We start from the raw sequence: 18591 nt of genomic DNA, 5'->3' as shown, positions 1-18591 counted from the left end.
AAAATATTTGTTTTTTATAGAGACGAGACAAGCAGGACGTTCAGCTGATGGTAATTGATACGACCTGCCCAGTACAATGCAGTGCCTCTCAGGATTCTTGAAAGACCCAAAAGTTCTGAGCGGCACTACAATTGTGCTCGTCACCTTGAGACATAAGATGTTAAGTCTCATTTGTACAGTAATTTCACTAGCTACGGCGCTCTTCAGACAGAAACACAATAATGCTTACACATTACTGCTTCACGACAGAAAAAGGCGCCGTTGTGGTACCCATAATCTAGCGGGAATCTTGTGCGAAGGAGCCTCCCACTGGTAAATGCCCTTAGCCATCTTACGACACCCTTGGGTCTGGGACTTCCCCATTCTTTTTATGCCCCAGGGCAAAATATAGTACTTATGTAGTAATATAGTACTAATGATAATATTATAGCACCTGAGTATAATAATACGCATAGTTTACTCACCAATGCCGAGAAAACAGAATACACTCCTATATGTCAGCGTAAAATGAAAAGAAGCAGTCTCGGTTTAAGGTTATCAGATAAAATTAGTCACGAAAACATAAGAAGTAAGACGAAATTGTAGATGTACACAAATAAAGCTAATAAAATGGCATTGGGCAGGACATATTCGTAGGATGGAAAACATTAAATGGAAGAGGATTTAGTAGAGTACCAGGAGAAGAAAAAACATATTCTAAAATGAATTGTAAACGAAAAACTGTGTGTCGTAAGTAGTCTTAGCAACAGAATTACATATCTATATCATAAAATGAAGTTTGCAAATCGAACCATATTTTATTTGCCTTTACATCAGTCAGCAAATAATATAAGTATGTACTCACATATCAATATTTTTACGTTATAAAAATGTAAACACGTAAACAAGGTGTAGCATTGACAAGTGATTATAAGATTTTATCGGTGGCATATGTAATCTGTAGTTATTGCAGCTAAGTATTAGATAATTTCAGGTATTTGGTTGGCATATTCGCGTGACCTTCAACTTGACTTGTCATATTCATGTGCAACGCATCACTGCGCACCTTTTCGGCGCCAAGTAACATACGGTCTAGTAATTTATGCTAAAGTTGGATTCCGACGAATAGTAATGAGATCTTTACGAGTGCCAATAGCATTTCATTACTAGCTTGCTGTTTACTTTTAGTGGGAAGCCATTATAGCGAAAGAGATTCAAATTACAAAAAATATACTAGATGCATCTATTTTCCAGCCTATTGGTAGGTATTTTTATTTGATATTCATATTTTTTTTTATGGAAAAGGAGAACAAACGAGCGTACGGGTCACCTGGTGTTAAGTGATTACCGCCGCAACACCAGAGGAATCACAGGAGCGTCGCCGGCCTTTAAGGAAGGTGTAGGCGTTTTTTTTAAGGAACCCATGTCATATCGTCCCGAAAACACCGCACAAGGAAGTTTATTCCACAGCTTCGTAGGACGTGGTAAAAAGCTCCATGAAAACCGCAATGTGGAGGACCGCCTCAGATCCAGATGCATTCTAGCTTGTGGCGTGTCGTGCGAAGGTGGAATTGTAAAACGCGATAAGTATGCTACGCCGAAGTCGGCGTACCCCGACCCCAGCCAATCTCGTAGCAAGTAATCTGTAAGATGCATGTGGAGTTTATTAATAGTTAATTAATATCGGATACGGCTGTACAGGCTTGAACCCTTTGCCCATCCTAATAATGGACGAAGAAACCAAAAAAAATAACGAATGTCGCAAACGTCAGAAAATTTTAGGAACCAACTTCACCATGTTACTTTTGTGTTACAGTGATGCGCGCGCATCTTCAAATTTCACTCTCTTCATTTTTTCATTACGCGCCTAAAGAAGTATTACTTCAAAAACTGTTTTGCTGTGATATTTCACCATCTTATCATTACGTGTATTGACAACATAAAAAATCCATTTTTTATTAGAAGAACACTACATACTCTGAAGGAATTAATAACAAATTGATATTCTTCCATCAGGCTCCGTAAAATTGCTAAATATTTTAAAGTGGACTGTGTTATCTTAATCTAATATATAAAATTATCGTGTCATGGTGTTAAACTTTGAACTCCTCCGAAACGGCTTGACCGATTCTCATGAAATTTTGAGTGCATATTGGGTAGGTCTGAGAATCGGACAACATCTATTTTTCATCCCCCTAAATGTTAAGGGTGGTCCAGGCCAATTTTTATTTTTTATTTTTTTGACATTTTTTTTAAATTTGTTTAATTATGATTCAGCATTAAAAATACATACCTACAACTTAAAATTTTCACCTACTACTACTTTTGTATCGCGATTTTAATATTATTTTAATCCATCCACAGACACGCAATATAGTTCCAAAATGGCAATTGGCAATCGAATACAATGATTATTGTAGTACGATTAATTTTATGTATGATATATTTGGCAGGTCTGAGGATCGGGCATCATCTATTTTTATAGCCAAAAAATTTTAATTATTAAAATTTTTTATTACTTTATATGGCAATGCAACGTTTGCTGGGTCAGCTAGTAACTTATAAAGTTTTACAGTGAATAAAGATTTTTTTGAATTTGAATTACTGAACATTTGGTAGTCAAACAATAAGCAGTATTAATATCGGATTTGGTTAGAAAATTTAACTATGAAGTAGTTCTATAATGGCATGATTTATCATTAATGATTGCTGATAAAGTACTTATTATTCCTGCGATTACATTCTTTGCATCTAAGTACTTATGCAAGAATTAGTAATGCAGTTCATTTATTTTCTATTTAACGTTGGTCCATATCGATAAATCTTTTATGCTTGTGATCTTTTTTTTGTACACTTATTTTAAGTATAAGATTAGTTTTGGTTACATTGAATGATACTTCGTCGCGTCGTCTGATTTTTTAAAATTTTATTTTTTTACTTTATTTATTTAGAGCTTTATTTCCTTATATCTATACATTTAGATATTTAATTATAAATTGTATTTATTAGTATGTGTTAGTATTTCGCGGTTTTAAATAAAATTACCAATGTTAGTATTATTAGTTATTATTTTCGACATAAGGACTCCATTAATTTCCACTCGTCGATTTATTCTCTCCATTATTTATGAATCTCTCCATTGATTTCCAAGACGAGTGGAAAATTTTATTATTCACAATATAATCGAATAACGACACATACCCACTTGCAAGAGATTAAGAAGAAGTTCGGAATTCTCAGTCTTATCATAAACACTGGTATTTAACTATTATATGCATATATAGATATATATGCATATTATTATAATATAAAAACTACCAAACACTAATTAATAAAAAATATATTAATAAACAAAGTGTTAAGTTACTCCAAGTTTGAAATTACTTCTCCCTGTCAAGCAATTCTGTAATCTGTAGTGACAAAGGTAAGATAAAGACAAAAAGATTTCAACTAGGAGTAATGCTACGCGTAGTAAATTTACTTAAATGTGAAACAATAACTACATTAATAATTGTTGTGAAAAAAAATATAATTATTTGTTTTCACAGCTCAATTCGTTCCATTTCACGTGCAAATCGCACTTATAACACTTGAATGAATATATATTCATAAACCAGTATATTTAGCATAGGTCACGGACTAGTTAAAAAAATAAGGACTCCGTGTCACCTTACATAACAGTGTAGCACCAAAACAAGCCAATTAACGTGTAAATACATAGCCCCACGCACACACACTTCTACAGGCCGATAGGCGGCCATTATGAAAATTGTCATCGTCTTTGACAGATCAGTTTGCGTCTCAGTAAAATATTTTAAAAATGCCGTTGCGCGTTGTGAAAAAGTGTAAAAACGATACTACGTATATAAGTATTTGTGGCCATATATTATGATTATTTAAGGGAGAAAAAATTGTGTAACTAGTATAACGTAACCGCACACACACTAGCATAACGGTGCTTCACTTGCTAATATCACGGCGCGGAGTCCTTCTTTTTTTACTCGTCCGTGTACGCGTAGTAAATTTACTTAAATGTGAAACAATAACTACACTAATAATTGTTGTGAAAAAAAATATATCATTATTTGTTGTCACAGCTGAAACGAATATGAATTCGTTCCATTTCACGTGCAAATCGCACTCTTAACACTTGAATGAATCTATTTTCATAAGCCAGTATATTCAGCATAGGTTATGTAAATCATAGATACTGTAAGTATTATTAAAATAATTTTATATTCAAATTCAAATATTTTTATTCAAAATAGGATGTGATTTCACTTATTAAAAGTCAAAAACAAACCACCAATTGCAAAAAGTATGCCTCAGACCTGAGAAGAACGGGCGCAACAAACTCAGCAGGCTTCTTTTTTTTTTTATAAAAATATGGCTACAAAGTAAGTAATCAACTTCACTTATCATTTACAGCTTGAGGGCGGTCGCTCCAATCCCGATCTGTGGCTTCTTTAAGGCGAAGAGTAAGCAGAAAACACGCAAACATGGTGTTTTTAAACAAGTTTTGTGGTGAAAGTATAGCATTTCGAGCTATGAACACTACTTAATCCTATTACACATATCCTTAAGTCTTATTTGTAGGTTGCTAATGCTTGCTGTTGGTTATAGTTAACACTGCCGAGCCTTTTTGAACTACCACTTTTCTTTGAAGTTATACATACTTTTTTTTGGCATGGCGTGACGGATTTTTTGGTACTTCTCTCATAAAAGTTATTCTTATAGCTTGTACTTTTTTGTGTAGGTTCATTTATTCAGATTAGTAGTGAATAACGAGGATTGTAAGCATATAAACTGTTTTCATATAAAATAATGAAAATATTGGCTTTGTTTACATAGATGGCGGGCCGGCAGCCGTGAACTCATATCGCTCAAGGTCGCTGGCATTTGGTGTCGCCTTAAGAAACTCATTTTGAATATCGCAATACATTTTCTTGTTTTGAACATTTTCTAGGATCTTGTTGTAAAAGCATATACATCGCCCCACAAAAGGCTTACTAACTCGACATAGCCAAATTATTTTAAGTTTATTCCTGGTGTTTACATTATGGTTATGACAGTTTCTAGCAAATTCATTTATGTGCCTATGAACATACAGAAGCAACAGTCAAGTTGTTAAAATATATAATAATAATAATAAAAGTATTGGAAATACTTTTCTATAACTTGATCGTTTGTACAACGACCGACTTTCCAATATTGCTTCACTGCTTGCGTACTATGTATCTAAATTTCTATTTTTATAAATATAGCGTTGGGTTATAGAAATACCACAGATTTGATCATACGTTTTTTTTCTTTAGCACGAAAGCAACGCTAAGCCCATACAGCCTCTTGGATACTTCCTTCTTGGTTGGATCTTTAGAAGCAGGATCGAAGACTTCAATATGAAACAGATGAGATATTTTTGTAGACCAGTTAACAAGCATGCTTCACAGCAGAAATAGGCGGCGTTGTGGTACGCATAATCTAGCCGGCATCATGTGCAAATTAGCCTCCCACTGATAACATCTTATGTCTCAGGGTGACGAGCGCAATAGTAGTGTCGCTCAGAATGGGCAGGGCGTATCAACCATCAGCTGAACATTCTGCTCGTCTCGTGAAAAAAAAATCAAGGAATGTATCATCATATATCATACACAAAATATATCATTCACATCACTGTCATTATTAAGTTCAATTTCTAACACAAAACTATCACTATGTAAGTTCACTTAGTTCACAGCAAGGCTTATAAATAGCAGTTCATTTTTCTCTTTTCATTTGTGTGCGAACAATGCATTTAGATTAAGAGAACAGGTGGCCAGGTAATTTACAAAAGATATTTGACATATTTGGTACAATGCTAATGCAAAATATGACCTAATACTATGTTCTAATATGTACTTGAGTAGATTTACTAATATAACTATTACTAATATTTACATTATTTTGGTATTAATACGACATTTGCAGTTTTTCAATACTCAAATACAACTACTACTCACCAGTGGGAGGATCCTTTGCACAGGATGCCGGCTAGATTATGGGTACCACAGCGACGCCTATTTCTGCCGTGAAGCAGTAATGTGTAAGCATTACTGTGTTTCGGTCTGTAGGGCGCCGTAGCTTGTGAAATTACTGGGCAAATGAGACCTAACAACTAATGTCTCAAGGTGACGAGCGCAGTTGTAGTGCCGCTCAGAATTTTTTGGTCTTTCAAGAATCCTGAGCGGTACAGCATTGTAATGGGAAGGGCGTTTCAATTACCATCAGCTGAACGTCTGGCTCGTCTCGTCCCTTATTTTCATAAAAAAAAATACTAATTGGAATCTGAAAGTGAAAGTCGAATTTGTTTCACGATATATATTATACCTAACATAAATGATTTTCTTAATGACACCGCAGACTGGAAATGAAGCGAACAACCTCAGGCTCTTTAATTATAAATGTTTATTGTACGATATCACATTGTATTCCATATTTTTATTTAAAAAAAGCCCGCTGAGTTTCTTGCGCCCGTTCTTCTTAGGTCTGAGGCAGTCTATTTTGAATGGGTGATAGTTTTTGACGCTCAATAAAATAAAATAAATAAAAATATTTATTAATTTGAATTTGATAATAATTAATAATTTATAGTAGGAAATAACAACAATCTTTTTAAAAGTAATTCGGTAATTCTTATACATTTCTAATGATATTATAAATTTTTTATGTTTCTTTAAAGGGAGGTGGGAGTTACACTTGGACACCATAATTTTACGTGATCGGAAGGCTGTGAGAACGTCGAAAAAAATAGAATTTAGAACTATCCTCTATTTTGAGCAATTCACGCACACTTACACAAATTTCATACAAATCGCCAGTGTAAGACGTAGCTTGTCACGCACACTAAACTAATATTCCTGGCGTGTTTTTATCAGTTGTCTAAAATCAAGAGACTCCATAGAGATTCTAGGTTTATGAATTACATATGTTTAGGTATTTGATTGCTTGATTCTTTATAGAATACGATCGATGTTAATCTTCGCAATTTCTTAAAATAATACACATGTATTAAACAATTTTTAAAATGATAATGATCTATACTATAATCTATCTACTGTACGTAATCTAATGATATTAATAATCCGTCACAGTTATCTGTAGCATTAGTTTCATAAAACAATTCTATATATATAAAAATGAATTGCTGTTCGTTAGTCTCGCTAAAACTCGGGAACGACTGGACCGATTTGACTAATTTTAGTCTTGAATTATTTGTGGAAGTCCAGAGAAGGTTTAAAATGTGAATAAATATAAAAATACTCAGAATTAAATAAAAACAACAATTTTGTTTTTCCTTTGATGTGTCCCCAGTCGTTCAGAAATCATATAAGAGTAATAGTATAAAATGAATAACTAATTAGAATTTTTATATCTTTCAAACTTTCTCATGAGGTAAAAAATAAACTTTTTTTTATAAAATTTCATTCATACCGAGCATTTTTTTTTATTTGTTTTAGTAAAAAAAGGATTCCATATGTTTGTTGTAAGTTTAATTTATACAAAAGTTTAGGTCTTTTATTTATCCATTGAGACAGTACGAATTCTGCCGTGTCAGCTAGTTAGGTATATTTTTACCTATAAAATCTTGACACAGCTGTCATGCCATGACTTACAAACGATACGATAGACAAATCTTGCGAGAGAGAAGAGCATTACTAACGGATATAGATACAGCAAGTTAATCTATTATTAGTGTAACCAATTTTGATAGCAAGTCGTAAACAGTCAGCCACGCTCGGAATCAGCTCCTTAGTATGCTGAATATTAAATCAAATCCGCTACTACGTAAAGAGATGTGCTAATGAGAAGAAGTAGCAAGACGCTCATTGCTACTATTTTAAATAAAGATTTATACAATCATCGTTTTACAAATCATTTCAATTATAATAACATGTAAAGCGATGCAACAAACATACTCAAACGTCAAATAGTCAATGCCTTACACGAGTAAGTCAAAACAGTAAATGTAAATTAATACAAAACAAAAGTTACTGACTACAGTAGCTGCATCATCCACACACACCGTAATCAAAAAAAGGCATTTTGCGAGCATTTTTTTTATATGAAAAACTGGACGAGACGAGAATGACGTTCAGCTGAAGGAAATTGATACGGCCTGCCCATTACAATGTAGTGCCGCTCAGGATTCTTGAAAAACCCAAAAAATCTGAGCGGCGCAACAATTGCGCTCGTCAACTTGAGACATAAGATGTTAAGTCTCATTTGCCCAGTATTTCACTAACTACGGCGCCCTTCAGACCGAAACACAGTAATGTTTACACATTACTGCTTCACGGCAGAAATAGGCGCCGTTGTGGTACCCATAATCTAGCCGGCCTAGTGGTAAGCATCTACGAAAAATGTCATATCGAATGAATACGTCCAGAAGTTCTGGCGTGATTTGCGTTATAAAAAAATCTATTTATATTTATATATTATTGTGTGTCTTCTACCGCATTTATCACGGGTAGTGTTCCGAAGAGCTGTTTAACCTGATTCCTGCCGCCGAATTCCACATTCGCACGACACGCCACAAGTTAGGATATCATCCCCACCATCTGGATGTGTGGCGGTCCTCCACAGTGCGGCTTTCAAGGAGCTTTCTTCCACGTACTACAAAGCTGTGGAATGAGCTTCCTTGTGCGGTGTTTCCGGGACGATACGACATGGGTACCTTCAAAAAAAGCGCGTACTCCTTCCTTAAAGGCCGGTAACGCTCTTGTGATTCCTCTGGTGTTGCAAGAGATTGTGGGCGACGGTGATCACTAAACACCAGGTGACCTGTACGCTCGCTTATCCTCCTATTCCATAAAAAAAATATACATATACACCTGCATATAGATTAAGTCGTAGATTTTTATCAAATGATACCTTATTAGATTTATGGGGTTACATTATTTGTATTACTGTGTTAGAGTCAAGATAAGTCATATCAATGTCAGTATCGCACTTCCTGATTCAAGCGTTCATAATTTGTTATTGCTTAGAAATAAATCAAAACCTTTGATAATAATCAAAATATATATTTTTGAATTAAAACTTCCTTAGGCGCGACTTGGGGGTAACTCAGAATTTTTTCTGACGGAAGTAACGCTCAGTACAAAAGTCAATTGAAAGAATTTTTTAAGCCGTTATAATTTAATGGTTATAAAAAATATTTCAAAATGCTCAGTAATATTTTTTTTAAATCTCCAAGTGCATAATTTGTTTATTTATTACTACTAGTGCAATAAATAACATATAAGTTTTCAGAAATTTGTTATGACATTCGTTAATTTGTTTTTCGTTTCCATTATTAGGACAGGCAAAGGGTTCGAGCCCATACAGCCATATTTTTTATTATATTACAATTTGAAATTATATGGATACCGAACTTTGCCACTTGGACCTTTTCACGTTTAAATTAATAGCGTCATTTAAAAATGCTGTAACCATACATTTAAAAACTTGTAACCAAATTTAGTAAAAATATTATTAGTTGTACCTTACTAATTTTCATATCTGTATTGGCTGTTATAAAAATTAGGGGTATTAAGTCTAGATTTAATATCCTGTTGAATGTGACCTGAATTAATGAATGTGACGTGAATTTATGAATGTGACCGTTTGTTTCTATTAAATTAATAAATAAAAAATAAAAAAAAACAATAATATTCCGCAGGAAAGTCATGAATTTGCTAAAATTTCAAATTTCAATTTACTAAATGACAACCGTTTGTGAGAAATATAATTTTAAAAATATAAATATAAACAGTCAAATATCTTGATGACTCACATCAATGTTTGAGTGTGTGTTTGTTGCGAAGATCCTTTGTATTTCAAAGTACGTCGCAATCAGTAATGTGTAATCAATTGTATTTTGTCTCTAGTCCGCACTGAAGACTGACAAGGCATACTCGATCACAGACTACGTATTGAACGACGATCTTGATAACGGACTTAAGATACCTATTAGCACAATACAGTCATTAAACAGAACTTTAACATCAACTAGAGTGTCCGAATCGACGCACGCACACATACACACGATTTACACGGCCGCTTAGCAATCTTGGGAAGACAAAACTATTGAGTTTAGCGTATGAGAATGTGAATGTAACTTGGGTACAGTACCTTATTCAGAAAATGACCAACACTATTTCACTAATAATACGCCACACATAGAAGGAGAAAATAAAATAAAAAGCACTTAAACGAACACTGATAATATATACTACATTGATCACACAATACAATACAACAAAATACAATACTTTGGAAAGTAATTAACAAGATTATTCATACGATATTACTGTAAAGAGATGCGTGAGTTTATAGTTTCAATGGTAAAAATAGAATGACATTCAATTATTTAGTTAAGATCATATCCCTAAAAATATTTTTACCTACCCGCAGTCGCAGAATTTCAGATTATTTGATCGCGGTACGCATACTACGCTTATACCGCGACTCTGTCCAATAAATATTATAATTATTTTACATAATATGATAAAATACATATACTAAAATAATGACTGGTCGCTCTCCGAGTTAAATTAGCTGCACAGTCACATCACATATATTATACTATCGCTATCTAAACCTAACTTAACCAACTTTTGGCTTATTCTGAAAGGGGAAAGTCCAAGTTTATTTGGAATACCAGATAAAATTTTAATCTTTCCGTCTCGATTCGAACACATTCCACCATAACTTGGTATGCATCCTCAATCCTACCGAATTCTATACATAAAGGTGAGGTAACTTTACCCATTAAATACGCAAAGTTATTGAGTGAAATATGTCAAACGATATCAAATTCAAATATTTTTATGTAAATAGGATATAATATCACTTATTGAAAGTTAAAAGCTACCTGTGCAAGGAATCCTCGCACTAGTAAATAACATGTGTAAAGTAGAAAATTTTATATGAATTACTAGCAGACCCAGCAAACGTTGTATTGCCGATATTAAAATCGCGATACAAAAGTAACTGTTGATCGTAGATGGGTGAAAATTTGAAGTTGTATGTATTTTTTAATGTTGACTCATAATCAAACAAATTTAAAAAAAAATGTCAAAAAAATTAAAATTATGGGGGATGAAAAATAGATGTTGTCCGATTCTCAGACCTATCCAATATGCACTCAAAATTTATGAGAATCGGTCAAGCCGTTTCGGAGGAGTTCAAAGTTTAACACCATGACACGAGAATTTTATATATTAGATATAAGGAATTGTATTTGAATTTCAAAATATTGCAACTTGTCATTATTTATTTATGACGAGCTGACTCGACATAGGTTGATTTTAACTACATAATATCTATTACATAATAAGTAGTTTAAAAAAACTGAAAAACACCCTAAAGATCAATAAAATCTCTTTGGTCTTTGAAAATATCTTAATATTAGATAAATCGGTTAAAGATAATGGTTGAAATTTAAAATTAACATCAATTCCTGCTTTATAGACGATAATCTTATTTTGCAAATTGAATAATGGAATAATTTTATCAAAACTCATGTATTGTCATTGGTCCTCAATAAATCTACGAAGTTTGAACGAAATCTGGCCGTTTAAAGTTGGTCAAAATCGCGCCCAAATGAGTCGGTTACAAACAAACAAACATACATACAGGTGAAGCTGATAAAAAGCTATGATAAATAAAATGATGCAGGTTTTTTTTCTGTCGGAAAATATGCTGAATAATTTTCAATAAGTCTACTAAGTTCTATTTCTTAGACATTTGGCCCTTATGAAAAAAAAATTGCGATATTTTTATTCATTACTAGTTGACCCGACAGACGTTGTTCTGTATATAATAAATAAAATAATGTTTTTTTATTAATTTGTCAATAATATATCATAACATCAACAATTATTTCGTAAAATTTGCTCCCTGTTGTTGTTATTAAATTGTTTCACAGCAGAACTGTCAAACCGTACGTCAATAAATTCTCTCATAGAAAATATGTCCATACAAAACAAATATCGGACGCCGGGGGACACATCAAAGGAAAAACAAAATTGTTGTTTTTATTTAATTCCGAACACTTTCATATTTATTCAAAACTTTCAAACCTTCCCTGGACTTCCACAAATAATTCAAGACCAAAATTAGCCAAATCGGTCCAGCCGTTCTCGAGTTTTAGCGAGACTAACGAACAGCAATTCATTTTTATATATATATAGATAAAGTTATTAAATTGAAGTGAAGATTGTTATACTTCTTTGGCCTAACGAACGAATAATCATTAAAATGATTTATTCCTCGTGCTATTCTACGTTTAGAAAGAACAATATTGTAAAAATCTTGCAAAGATGGCTTTGACAAATAATTATTAAAAAATGAATACGGCTGTATGGGCTTGAACCCTTTGCCTGTCATAATAATGGACGAAGAACCAAAAAAAAATTGTGAATGACGTCAGAAAATTTTAGGAACCAACTTCAACTTGTTACTTTTGTGTTACAGTGATGCGCGCGGATCTTTAAATTTCACTCTCATTTCATAATGCCCCTAAAGAAGTATAAATTCAAAAAATTCAGTTTCTAGAAAACTGATTTTTTTGACATGTCGAGAGCAGAGCACTACCTCACGCTGCTCTTAAGAGGCGTGCAATAAAACAAAAAAGTTTATCTGAATGATCCATAATAAACTATGCATTAATACCCCCGCAACTCCCCTTGGAGTTGATACTTTGTGAAATAAGTTCTTAGCTGAACTCTACTTGGTGAAAGGAATATTCCTACCAAATTTCAAGTCTCTGGGCTTGATGGTTCTGGAGATATTATGATGAATACTAAGGTTGAATCTGAATGGGTATCTCTTATTTATATAATTATAGTTAACCCAACAGACGTTTTTCTGTTAATAATAAAAAAAAATTGCAGGTGGAATTTCGTAAAATCCCTTCTAGCTAGTTCACTCTACTCGACGAAAGGAGTATTCCTACCAATTTTAAAGTCTATACGTCGTATGGTTCTAGAGATATAGTGATGAGGCAATACATAGATGGAAACCGAATAATTCAAAGTTTCATGTATTCAACTTAAAAAAAAATTGTGAACTTGAATTTTCCAAGAACGATTTCGCGAAGTTTTAAGTAAAAAATTAAAAATCTATTCAGATATGGCATCTTAGAACAGAACAAAAGGAAATCTTGTTTTTCATCAGTTTCTTGTAGTGGCTACTGTACTATGAAACAGTGATAATTATTTATGATTCATTATCGATATGAATTTATAATATAGATATAAAGAAGTGTTATGAAACATTAGACGTTGAATGAGAACAAAATAAAACATCAGATACTTAATACGAACATAATATTTTGACCAAGGAGTAGTTCTAACTATGTCGCATCGCAGGTTTTTTAATCGGTTAAAATTTAACTAAACCTAGATAAGAATATTCGATTATGATAACCAATAACATAAAGTTAGATATTACAAGAGTTCATTCAACCCACGTTTACGAATAAGACAAAAAATTTTAACGAAATAATTTTACAATTACTTAATATTAATTACTGTATTAACTTATATACTTAGAATATACTCAGTACTGTATTAACAGTACTTATAATTTTACACATTTAAAAAACATTAAGTCTTTAATTTAATATTCATAAGTATTATTTATGTTATAAATATAGGGAATCCGAAAGGTTTCTGGAATCCATTTATTTACAATTCTCTTTCGAAAGTAGCATTGTATTATTAGTTTTGTATAAAAATGTTACAAATTTGGTAGTAAAAGTGAAAAGTATTTATTGTTTCGTTGTATTTAATAACGATTTTATGATAAATTTAATAATCACAGTTACAGATAAACTACTTAACAGCAATAACAAACAAATTGAAAAAAAATTATATATCTTTATGTGTTCAAATGAAACAATAATAAAATATAACTGGCCACATAATACTTACTTCAAAATTGATGACACCTTCAGATCCGTATTTGGTGAATATCTTTTCCATAAAATATTGTTCGGCGGGTAGCGTGCTGTTGACTTCGGTCGGCGAAGCGTTGCCGATATCGGCGGTTGCGCATCCTGCGAGCGCCAGAACCACGAGGGAACTTGTCGTTAGCATTTTAGTGAATGATTGAGACGGTCGCCGGTGGACCGGCGGCAATCTCGCGCTTCCGAGCCTCACTATCAAACAATCAGCAACCTTTGGCTATATACCTATCGCCTAATGTAATATGTATACATTCAGTCACTCGCCACTCGCCAGTCGCCTTTATGTCGACACCGCTGCGATGGTACTGCGTCCGCGCACTTAATGTTTGTTTATTTACCAAATATTTACTGTCACGCACAAATAGTTGAATATTGTCTCGCGAAATGCGTGTTTATCTGTTGAGGCGTTGGCTGTGTCTCGCGTTGTACGCTCTCGAGCCGCTCCGTGACTTTCACTCCGACAGTCGATGGTAGGTGCCAAGCGCGATCCTAGCAGGCTTACCGTTATTGCTGATAAATGATTATTTTACTTACAAATTTATCAATTACATTCAAGCACTTTGTGCGTGACATGCGCTATTATAAAGTAAAAGTATAATAGATATAAATATTTATAGATAAATAGTTATATAGAATCATTAAGAGAAAAATTTAAAGAAATAAACATTTTGACTGTTGCATCTGAATATATTCTTGATATTATTCTTTATGTCCATAAGCCTATTAACGCATTTGCTAGAGACTGCGACAGTCATAATGTTAACACTAGGAACAAGCATACACTAGTTATGCCTACTACATGGTTAAGTCGAGTTAAAGTCTTTTATTGGGCGACAAGATGATCCCAGAAAATGTAGAAAACAAATGTGTTACGTTTGAAAGAATTATTAAAAAACCTTTGTGTGGTAAAGGTTACTATAACATAAATGATTCTCTTAATGACACCAAAGACTGGGAGTGGAGCCCTCAAATTTTATTGAATGATACTACATATTATATTGTAACTAAATTAAGAAAAAAGCCCGCTGAGTTTCTTGTGCCCCCTCTTTTCGGAATTGCGGCATTCTATTTCGAATGGGTGGTAGTATTAAACGTTCAATAAGTGATTTTAAATCGAATACTAATAAATTTTCAATAAAAATATTTGAACTAAGCCCCATACTTTCTTGTAACATCAGAGGAAAAAGACGGTCATAATATTGTATATAGCGAGCGAGGGATCAAACCGGGGGCTCTGTTGTGAGAGATGAAAAATTATCCTTTCGAATTTAAGTAGGTATAAAATTGGCATTTCTAGATCAAGCATAATATTATAATAATACTAGTTGACCCACCAATTGTATTGCCATAGATATGAATAAAAAAAAAATTTTTGGATTATAAAAAATTGATACAACAGATTCTTAGACCTACCAAATATATCGTACTACAATTATTATTGTATTCGATTGCCATCTTGCAAGCCTATAGCGGATTTGTGGATTCCATCCACACACAGAATAATATAAAAATCGCGACACAAAAATAGGTGTTGATCGTAGACGGGTCAAAATTAGAAGTTGTATGTATTTTTTAATGTTAAATCATAATAAAATAAATTTAAAAAGTAAATAATTTTAGGGGTATAAAAAATAGATGTTGGCCGATTCTCAGACCTTCCCGATATATACATTTTTTTTTTCGTAGTTTGATAACAAACACCGCGACACGAGAATTTTATATATAAGATGGACAACAATTAACAGTATATTGATAGATATTTACGGAAAAGGCACGCGAAACATCAAGTACTGGGATCAGTCAAGTTTCTTTGTAAGGAGTATTATTATCAAGGATAACATTACTGATAAACGATGTAATTAATAATTAACTGCTTACATTGTCTATTGGGTTGATACCCATCCTAAGTATTTAGCTAATATATACATAATGTCAGCATTAAATAAATACAGTGCGAGTGTTAATATTATGCGATATAATTGTTTTTTTTTTTTTTTATAAATTTATTGTTTTGCGACTAGATAATGTAGATAGAAATGTGGTTATTGTATTTTTTTTAATAGTTATATGTCAAAAATTCTTAAAATTATTTATTCCTCGTGCTATTCCACGTTTGTAGAAAGAACAATATTGAAATAAATGGCTTTGATAATTAATTATTATGTAACGAATACGGCTGTACGGGCTTGAACCCTTCGCCTATCCTAATAATGGACGAAGAAACCAAACGTCGCAAACGTCAGAAAATTTTAGGAACCGACTTCACCCTGTTACAGTGATGCGCGGGCACCTTAAAATTTCACTCTCATAATTTTTTCATAACAGGCCTAAAGAAGTATAACATAAAAAAAAATAGACACAAAGACGATCATAACATGATTTAATTTAGCATGTGGAAACCAACATGGGATGACGAATCTTTAATTGGGATATAGCGTATAATTTGAAAGATAGAGTACATAAGTATGTACTTTAAAAATTCCCCAACTCTATACTACGTGTAATTTAGATATTATCTACTTCACCAAAAATATATTTATTGTTAATGTAAAATATATATTATTAAACAGTAATAATACAACTCTAAACAATAATATTACCAGTGGGAGGCTCCTTTGCACAGGATCCCGGCTAGATTATGGGTACCACAGCGGCGCCCATTTCTGCCGTGAAGCAATAATGTGTAAAAATTACTGTGTTTCGGTCTGAAGGGTGCCGTAGGTAGTGAAATTACTGGGCAAATGAGATTTAACATCTTATGTCTTAATGTGACGAGTAATTGTAGTGGCGCTCAGAATTGTTGGGTTTTTCAAGAATCCTGAGTGGCACTGTATTGTAATGGGCCGAGCGTATCAATTACCAGCTGATCGTCCTGCTCGTCTCGTCCCTTATTTTCATAAAAATCCTTTAAAAACACTCATTATCATACCTACACACTCACCAAACACTGTGTGAGAGTGTGAGAGGTGACACAGGAGGATATAATATATAATGCGTACTTCTTTCTCTCTCTGCAAGAAATGACAGTTTAATATCGAGTAGACTGTTTAAGAATTGAAGACTTTGCTTCGCTTATATAATAATAAAAAATCACTGTTGGCAAATCTTTTGTATAACAATAAATATTATCTAGGTAAGAAGTGACGTAATGGGCTGTAGATTTTATGAAACCCAAAAAAATGCTGTTAGATATTAGTATCTTTATAAGTATTTGAATATTCTTACATAAGCGAAAATTAAACGGTACTTATTCGTGGAATCTAAAACACCCGTACATATATGTACTAAAACATGGCAAAGAACTGAAATGTTAAAATACTTTCCCATGTAAACCCAAAAGTGCCTGCCTCACACACTCATTTGGACTCATATCTGGAAGAGAAAAGTAAAATCTTGAAAACCGTAAATTTGCAGTTAGGTAGTTGTGGTATATATGCAGAAATAATTTACGATATTAATGATTCTTATCAAAAACAATACCTAATTACTAATTAGGCATGAAACTTGAACTACTTATATTGTAATGGGGTTTTTATGGAAATTAGGGTCGAGACGAGCAGGACGTTCAGCTAATAGTAATTGATACGCCTTGCCCATTACAATGCAGTGCCGCTCAGGATTCATGAAATACCTTGAGACATAAGATGTCAAGTCTTATTATCGGCTCCCTTCGGACCGTAACATAATAATGCTTACACTTTACTGCTTCACGTCAGAAATAGGCGCCGTTGTGGTACCCATAATCTAGTCGGCATCCTGTGCAAAGGAGCCTCCCACTGGTTTTAGGACGTATCGTACTTTCGTAAGTAAAGATGATGAAATAAATCAAGTTTATTAAACCTATAGGGCTATTCTACAAAAGACAGCAACGATAGGGCTATTCTATTTAAAAGGTGCATATGAACTGCTACGCGACTGTATTCTACTAAGCAGGCCTTTTGCAGTTATTTTGCAGGAACGCTGGGGTAAATTAATAGCTATTCTAACAACATAATTGCACTGCAGCTGCATGTTTACTGCAAAATAACCGTATTTTCATAAGTTATTGTCACGTTTGAGAAGAAATGACAGCAGTTTTTATACAGCAGTCATAAGACCAATTATCTACTACGGAGTGGCTTGGTGGCCCAGGACAGAGTTTGCGTTCAAGCTAAGCTATAGCGATTCCAGCCGCTGGTTTGCACAGCTATAACAGGATGCATGCGCACTACACCAACGTTCGTCCTAGAAACCATCCTGGGGCAACCGCTTGACATAAACTTTCAACATGAAGCGACAATGACGGTTCCTCGCCAGAAGCTGTTGGCCGTATGGAAAAATGAACACTGCCTCATAGAAAATATCTTTGGAACAGAGTAATATTGAAGGATTGAATTTACTGCATTGCTAGTATCATCATGCCTTTAGATTGTGCCAATTGTTTTGTAACTATATTAGTTACACAAAAACGAGTTAAATGCACGAAATGTAGTAAGCAATAACACACTGATTGCGTTGAATATAGCGGCGATACTCGTTCAAGAGCACAGTGGACATATTCTAGCTGTTCGCCAAACGCTAGACAACCAAATGCTACGAGTTCCGTGGATCAAAATTTATTACGAAAAATAGAAGAGTCT

General features: G+C 33.5%; 1 protein-coding gene across 1 annotated transcript in view; it reads right to left on the bottom strand.

The window, feature by feature from the left end:
- The window catches only part of LOC126968939 (zinc transporter ZIP10), a 28386-nt gene extending 14073 nt beyond the window's left edge, over positions 1-14313 (bottom strand). The window contains exon 1 of the mRNA XM_050814167.1: positions 13938-14313. Within this exon, the coding sequence (XP_050670124.1) occupies positions 13938-14102 (165 nt within the window). The 5' untranslated portion in view covers positions 14103-14313. The remainder of the gene's footprint in view (positions 1-13937) is intronic.
- Between the last annotated feature and the right edge of the window lie 4278 nt (positions 14314-18591).

This window comes from Leptidea sinapis, chromosome 17, assembly GCF_905404315.1.
Source record: "Leptidea sinapis chromosome 17, ilLepSina1.1, whole genome shotgun sequence".
NCBI classification, from domain to species: domain Eukaryota; kingdom Metazoa; phylum Arthropoda; class Insecta; order Lepidoptera; family Pieridae; genus Leptidea; species Leptidea sinapis.
Note: the sequence above shows the minus strand (reverse complement) of the source record. Positions and strands in the feature narration are given on the sequence as shown.